The sequence below is a fragment of the Quercus lobata genome, chromosome 9 (assembly GCF_001633185.2).
Source record: "Quercus lobata isolate SW786 chromosome 9, ValleyOak3.0 Primary Assembly, whole genome shotgun sequence".
Classification (NCBI taxonomy): Eukaryota; Viridiplantae; Streptophyta; class Magnoliopsida; order Fagales; family Fagaceae; genus Quercus; species Quercus lobata.
The window spans coordinates 19,037,458-19,045,152 of record NC_044912.1 but is presented as its reverse complement, the minus strand read 5'-3'; the positions used below and the strand labels follow the sequence as shown (position 1 = coordinate 19,045,152).

General features: G+C 34.5%; 1 protein-coding gene across 1 annotated transcript; it reads right to left on the bottom strand.

Moving 5' to 3' along the window:
• Positions 1–631: 631 nt before the first annotated feature.
• Positions 632–2,066, bottom strand: LOC115962256 (protein EXORDIUM-like 3). Its single transcript, XM_031081162.1, has one exon. It carries the CDS (start codon positions 1,982–1,984, stop codon positions 962–964), a length of 1,023 nt encoding a protein of 340 aa, XP_030937022.1. The 5' UTR covers positions 1,985–2,066; the 3' UTR covers positions 632–961.
• Positions 2,067–7,695: the final 5,629 nt, after the last annotated feature.

Here is a 7,695-nt window from a genome sequence, read left to right as displayed (position 1 = left end):
CATTATTGAAAGTATCTTATACAACTGAGATATTTATCATTTCTTGCAAAATATGCATTTCACAATTGCATGACATCCACGTACTTTATGAAAGATGATAGATACATGATAGGTACATATATCGAATAGGTACATATATTGAATGTATAAGATAATCATGCATCACCAACATAATTTGGATGCACCCTAATTGAAATGAAAACAGAAAATGGAGTCAAATCCAAATCAAAATCGAGAGATATGAAATTTCACTACAAGTTACATATAGTGAAATAATGGCAAATAATTGACATTAAATCATGAAAGAAACAAAACAAATATAAACAATATATATATATAGGACAGAACTTCCGTCTAATACTCAAGTCGATTGTATCAAAATCATGTGTCGTGTCTGACGTGCATTATAAGCAAGCCAAACCAAGAGAAAAAACGTACTATAAACCTAAAAATCATAAGCAGCACAGTATAAATAGAGAACATAATATAACTCCAAACAGTAAAGAATCAAAAGAATGAATGACCACACGAGAGAGCATACAAAATCCTCTTGCTCGTCTTTGTCTTTGTCGATTCCAGCACCAAAAACCTAGGGCCTCATAACTTCTATAGTAAAGTGGGCCACCCACAATGCAATGTAAAATTTAATTCTATAACGATAAAAATATGTATCTTTTAAGCTCAGCACCATCACCACCTAACTCACTTAAAAATGAGGCGGGAACACCATCTATCTGTATACAAAGATCGTATACAATAATTTTTATAGTAATAACAATATGCTCATTACAGAATTAACAAACTTAACTAATCTTAACTAAATAAAAAACATTAACAAAAGTAACAAACCTCGCCAAAACCCAAACCCCCATTTAATAAAAACACCAAAAAAAAAAAAAAAAAACCCAAATACACGAAAAATAGAGAGAGTGGTGATGGACCAGTGGTATTACTATTACTATTACTGATCAAGCGCATTTGGTCCAGAACAATAATTAACCATGTGATTCCAAACCCACTGAACCAAGAACCGCCGTCTGATCCCATTCATGTTAAACGTGGCACCATCCTCACCGTTGAATAGTTGTCCGGTGTAAGACCCACCACCACCGGTACCATAGATACCTTCACACAAATCAGCAATCTCTACTGGGAAACTCGGGTCTTGCCCAGCGTACCATGCGTTCACCAACGGGTTCGTTGCCAGCTCAGCAATCTCATGCCCAATCACACTCACCATGCCATCAACACCCACGTCACCGTTCGGTGACTTTAGCGGCTTCAGCCCCGGGATATAATCCGGTACGGCGAACGGGTACGCACACACGCCCGGGCAAAACTTCTGAGAGTTCCCCACCCACGCGTACGGGAGCGTGTACCCCACGATCGACGGGAATGTAAAATAGTGGAACCCACAAACTTGTCCGCAAAAATCCTGAACCACCACGTCATCAGATGTGAGCAACAGATACAAACCGCTTTTCGCGTTAACCGGTAACGGCTTCGTCCTGGCCGTTACGGCGCTCTTAATCACGCTCTGAATGGATAAGCGCGTGAGCGACTTTCCGTGCGAGTAAAACCTGTCGTTCTTCTCCTGCCCCAAACGCACCGTTTTGGAAATGTTCGAGCCGGTTTGGTCCGTGTACATCTGTACGATCCTCCACCACCCAGCGACCGAAGGGTGCCGAGAATCGACGGCTGAGATCGAGTTGATGAACTCGCGGATGATCTTCTTCTGGCTGCGCTGCCACGTGCCGTACCAGATTGTGTGGACGGTTATGTTGGCGGTTAAGACAGGTCCCATGTGGTATTTCAAGTGGACAAACTCCGATGAGCCCTCGAATTTCTTCGAGTCTCCGAAGATTGAATCTTGAGCGTTGGTTTTGTTGTGGGGCCATGGGCGCCACGCAAGCGTAGGGCTCAGAAAGAATAGCACTGTAACGGCGAGGAGCGCCGGATACAGAGTAACACAGGCTTGGCGCATTTTAGTGAGAGTGGGGAGACTCTGAGTGTTTTTTGTGTTTCTGAGGTTTTATACAATATAGACTGCGAAATGTGAAGCAAACGAAACTGAGGCTTATATATAGTGGGGGGGTTTGAATTTATGGTTTTGTTTTCGAAAAATAAATTTTTTATTTATTTGTTAGTGTTTTTTGAAATTTTAAAAAAAGTTGGGGGCATTGATTTGCGGGTAATGGAGGACAGGTAGATTCTTAAAAGTGGGGAAGGAGGTGGGGCCTACTAGTCAGAGAGGTGGGGTCAGGAGAAAGGAGCGTCGTTGGGATTATCATGATCATCATAGTGGGTTGTCGTCATTTGATCATATGTTATCTTAACTCTGTAGTTTTATTCTGTTTTTCTATCTCGTATGCTTAAGCTTAGCGCGGGAAACGGGCGGGAAGGGTAATTTGGGGATTTAGTTTTATGCCTTGCGTACTTTAGAAAATCAATAAATTGCACACCTTTTTTTGCAATATTTTAATAAGTTTCGGATTACAATATTTTTCACATTAATTAAAGGCAATCAATCTCAAAAAAAAAATATATATATATATTAAAAACTAACTACCTAGTGTTTTTGTATTATTTATTTTATGGAACTAACGTATTAATGTTGGTTTTAACTTTTAAATAAAAAATTGTGTTAGTTTTGAACTCATATGATAATAAATAATAACTTTATAAACCCAAAGGTTATAAAAAATATTTTGTCATTCTTAGTATCACCTTAACCATTCAACTACTTGTTAAAGATATAGCTCATATTAATCTCTAGTCTAGAGGCTTGTGCAAATTTATACTCAAACTTGGGTCTTTTTTGATAGTGTAAATATGTTGTAAACTTAAAATTTTCATATAGTCAAATTCTTAATTGCTCACGGATGTAAGTATATAGTTGAACCACGTACTGAATGTTGAATTTTTACATAGAATGTCAATCTTCAACACCAATCAATGTATCTCCTTACAATGGGCAATAAACACTTTCCCCCCATATTGCTCATATTTTTGTTAAATGTAACTCCAAAAATCAATTTTCATTACTTTTTTTATTTATTTAATTTTTAGTTGAATTTGATTGCAATTCCAAAAGTAGTTACAAAATGCTTATTACCAATATTCAAAAGAGAAAACCTTACTAAAGTAGCCAACGGGAGTTGGTTCAGTTAATAAGATTCAAGTGCTTCTTTCAAAAAGTCTAAATTCGAGTCTCGCTTCCATCAGTCGTCTTTGGTAGACGATTTATAAGTCCGATGTAAATCCTCTTTGAAGCATATGACTTATCTAGATAGTATAGAGTGGCCTCCCATCACCTAAATTTTTTTTTCTACCAAAAAAAAAACATTGCTCAAAGTATTTTTGAAGTTCAAGGGACGTTATAATTGTACCATACTACAAGTTAAAGACAAAATACAATTAACCCAAAGAGGAAAATTTTCTCTACAGGGGACCATGAGGTACAGTGTGTGGTCCGAGACTGAGGCTGAGCTAGAGAGGTGGTGTGTACCGACCCTGGACCAAACAAGGGTCCAAGTATTGACACCTGGCTAGCCATTATCTGTCAAGATCAGTTGGTGCTAAGATAAGCTGTTGGTTTGTTTCTTGGCACCAGTTGAAAATTTAATAACCACTTTGTTTGCAAGCTCTGTGCGAAAGACACGTTTTCTTTGTTTTGTTATTGGATAATAAAATACATTTGACCCCTCAACTTTTTAGAATTAAGAAATTGAACTTGACCCGTAAAATCTTCCTCTCCACATATATATGAGCACTATCTTAGAGAGAGTCATAGAGAAGAGGATCGTACATTGTTTAAAACTTATAGATGAGCTTTGTATAATTGCTTTAGCCCATAGGACATTGATTTAGGTGATTGATTAAAAAAAACAGTGAGATTGAATAATGATTTTTATAGGTCAATTCAATAAGCATGTGAATGGCTTTTGAGAGGCTTTTGTTAAATGGAATGGGGGCTTCAAAAATCTATGAGAATGTTTATTGCGTTAATTAAGGAGTTCTGGATTAGAGCATCATTTTGTGAAAGATGCTATTAGCAATACTTAGGGAATAACACACATTTGGTGTATATAAAATTTGCTTGTGTTTCGAAATTGGAGAAATTATACTTTTCCCTCCACTAAATTTGCATCTTATTTAGAGTATTAGTATTGGTGGTGCCAAAAATTTAGCAATTTGACGCCACAAAAAACTATTTTATCATTTCACTTTACAAACCACTCAACATCAGTAGTTTTATTTTAGCATTCAACACAATAAAATAATATATCTATTACAATAAACAATAGGCACAACCATTAACACAATAGAATAATATAAATTTAAATAAAATATTATTTTTTTACCATCTTAGTTACAGTGTATAATCATTTTTTACTATGCATTGTAGCTCAACAACTAAATTTTTTGGCTTTTCCTCCACTATTGCAGTATGATTTTCAGGATTGGTGGTACTAAAAATAGCAATATGACTTTTTAGCACCACTTTTCTCAAAAAAAAAAAAAAACTTTTTAGCACCACCAATGCTAAGATAAAATGAGAGAATTATATCGGTGTTCCCCATTATTTAAATTAAAGATAAAATGAGGTAGAAATAGGGTGTAATGACAAAATTACCCACACTAAATGAAATGAAAAATCACCATATTCATTTCATTTAACATTTGATTTAGATAATAGAGAGTACATGATGTAATTCTCTTAAATTGGGTGTCAATCTTGTGAAAATGAGATAAAATTTTAGAATGGAATTTGAAAAGTATAAAGTATAAACTACCTTTTCAAAAATCATTGCAAATAATCGACACTGATGAATTTCAGTCTCTTTCTTTTTTTTCTTTTTTCTTTTTTTTTGGTGTTCAAATTCATCTATACAATACAATATGACCTCATGAATGGTTGTTCTACGTCTTGTCCTCAATAATTTACAAAACAAGGACAATCGGTACACCATTCACCGCCTTTGCAGTGATAGGATAACAGAAATAAGAATGGTGGTAGATGAAGGTAGATCCCACTTTGACTAGGCTATAAAGAAAAGTAGGGTAAGAATTTATAATAGGGTTTTATAAACGTATGTACTTTGAGAATATATTAATAAATTATTTTAAAAAAATTTATGAAAAAATAATTAACTGTTTTTACAAATTTTTCAATTCTTCATAAATTTTTTTTTAAAATAGATGGTGAATGTATGCCCTAAAGATATACATTAACTAGAGCCATCAAGATATATTTTTTTAATCCTAAAATTCACATTCCTTTTCTTTTCACGCTTTTGTGTTACAATAATAAGAGGATCAAATAATTAATTTTGGAAGAATTTAGGATGAATCTCGCTTTACCATTAAACTGTAATTGTTATGACGTGATTATTTATTGTATATAAATGAAAGTAAACCTAAGAATATCCAGAGGGCCCCTTGTCAATGCCTGTGAACTGAAAAGAAGGGATTTCAACCGAGAATTAAGGTAAACGGTCGTAAATATCTTGACACCTAAATATATTATAAAATTGTGTATAAAACTAGATGAATCAACAAAGTTGTTGTTTGTGTTATGGTGAGCCCAAACGAGGTGCCAATGCCATGCAAAAGAGTGCGAATGTGAGTGCCTACAGCAAAATTGAAGAATTTAGATAGTATTGTTAGTTGTTTTTGAAATTCTCTCTGCAGACAAGGGAATTACTTTTGTCACGTACCAATCGCAATTTAACACATTAATATATTATAAAATTGTGTAAAACTAGATGAATCAATGGAGTTATAGTTTATGTTATGATGAGCCCAAATGAAGTACATGTAAATAAGCACAAATATATATATATATATATATATGTATGTATATTTTGTTTTTTTTACAAGATAAAAATTCTATAATATTGTTAGTCATTTTTGAAATTCTCTTAGCTTTTTTTTTTCCCCTACTTACTCATCTTTGACTATAATCCATTGTTAATTGCTAACGAGAGAATTATTTTTGTCACGTACCAATCACAATTTAACACATTAATATATTATAAAAGTGTGTAAAACTAAGTGAATTAATGGAGTTATTGTTTATGTTATGATGAGCCCAAATGAGGTACCATGTAAAAGAGTGCAAATATTCTTTAATTCTTTTATAAGATAAAAATTATACCCTACCCAAAACTTTGTATATAAGTGTGGAAAATTCCCTTCTGTAAACTTGAACTTCGTCTCTTAGATCCACGCCTCATAAGTGCTTATACTTGTAGGATGACCACTATGCGCGCCAGAAATGAGACAATTGGGCTGGGTCTCACTCGGGCTCACAATCTATTTGTAAAGTGGGCTTGGATTTCTTACGTTGGGTTGTTTTTATCATAGAGACTCACTGAAATTGTATTTCTATCATTCTGGTTCACTCGCCTCCCTCTTATTCTCAATTTCTTTACTAGCTTTTCCAACCCCTTTTCCTCCTTTAACTTCTCATATTTATATCCAATCGTTAGTGGAGAGATTATAATTGCTTTCAAAGTTAGTGCAATAGAAGGTCCAATATCGTTAATCGTAAGTAGGTGTTTAGGTGGGAGTGGGCTGAGGTGAGAGTAGCCTTGGAACTAGTTTCCACTTCAATAGGCATGCTTGGCAGTGATGTTCCCCGAAGCACTACCAGGCATATAAGGGATGGTGTATCCGAACACCTTTCTTCTTGTACCGGAGGGTTCGCTGAGCAAGGACCAGGTGACAAAATAAGGTGTGTGTTAATATAGATTGTCTACTCTCCAAGCCTTTGAGCAGCACGAAACTTGGGCCCGTGGCCATTGTAGGTTTGGATTGGGGCCATAGCTCGCACTGTTGAGTCAAAACCCAAGGCTTAAATGGGTCTGGGTACCACAGTGCCGTACAACCACTGTATCAAAAATGCACAGTGATAGAGCGCAAATATTCTTATTATAAACAATGTAATATCAATTAAGACAAACAATTCTATATTTATTATGTACCAATAATAACATACTACTTCTACAATAATAATAACAAATAATAATAGTAACATACTACTCAATAATTATGCAATAAGTTATGAAAAAAAAAAATTGTGTGATATTTTGTTTGAAATATTTTATTTTCTTCCATGGGATTTCATCTGTGTTGTACGATATGACAGGACTTACCGGTAGATATAGAGTTGTCGGTAGAAATGTTAATACCATTAAATTGGGTGAAATCAATATTTAATTATTTCTGTATTCTTCTCCTGCACAATTCAACAAAGTACCCAATATTTCCTGCTCACACTGACTCCATTCAAACAGAATGACAGCCAGTGCAGATTTCTGGTTTCATTGAGTAAATAACAGTGCCCTAGTACTTTTTTTTTTTGAAACCACAGTGCCCTAGTACTTAGAAACGTTTTTTTATTTTTATTTAACATCATTTCATATGACAAAACTGTAAGGATTGGAATTTGGAGCGGTAATGTATGAGAAAAAATGTTACCCAAAAACAGAGCCACATACCTTGACAGCCTAAATATGGATGAATCGGTAAAAAAAAACCTAAGAAATATAAACACTTTATTTAAGATATTATAGTCGTGTTATACCAGTCTCAAACTAACGTTATCATATTATAATTTTTCAAAAATTACTCTTATTACTATTTTATATCCGTATCCATACCCATGTCTATATAAGTATCACTGCTTCA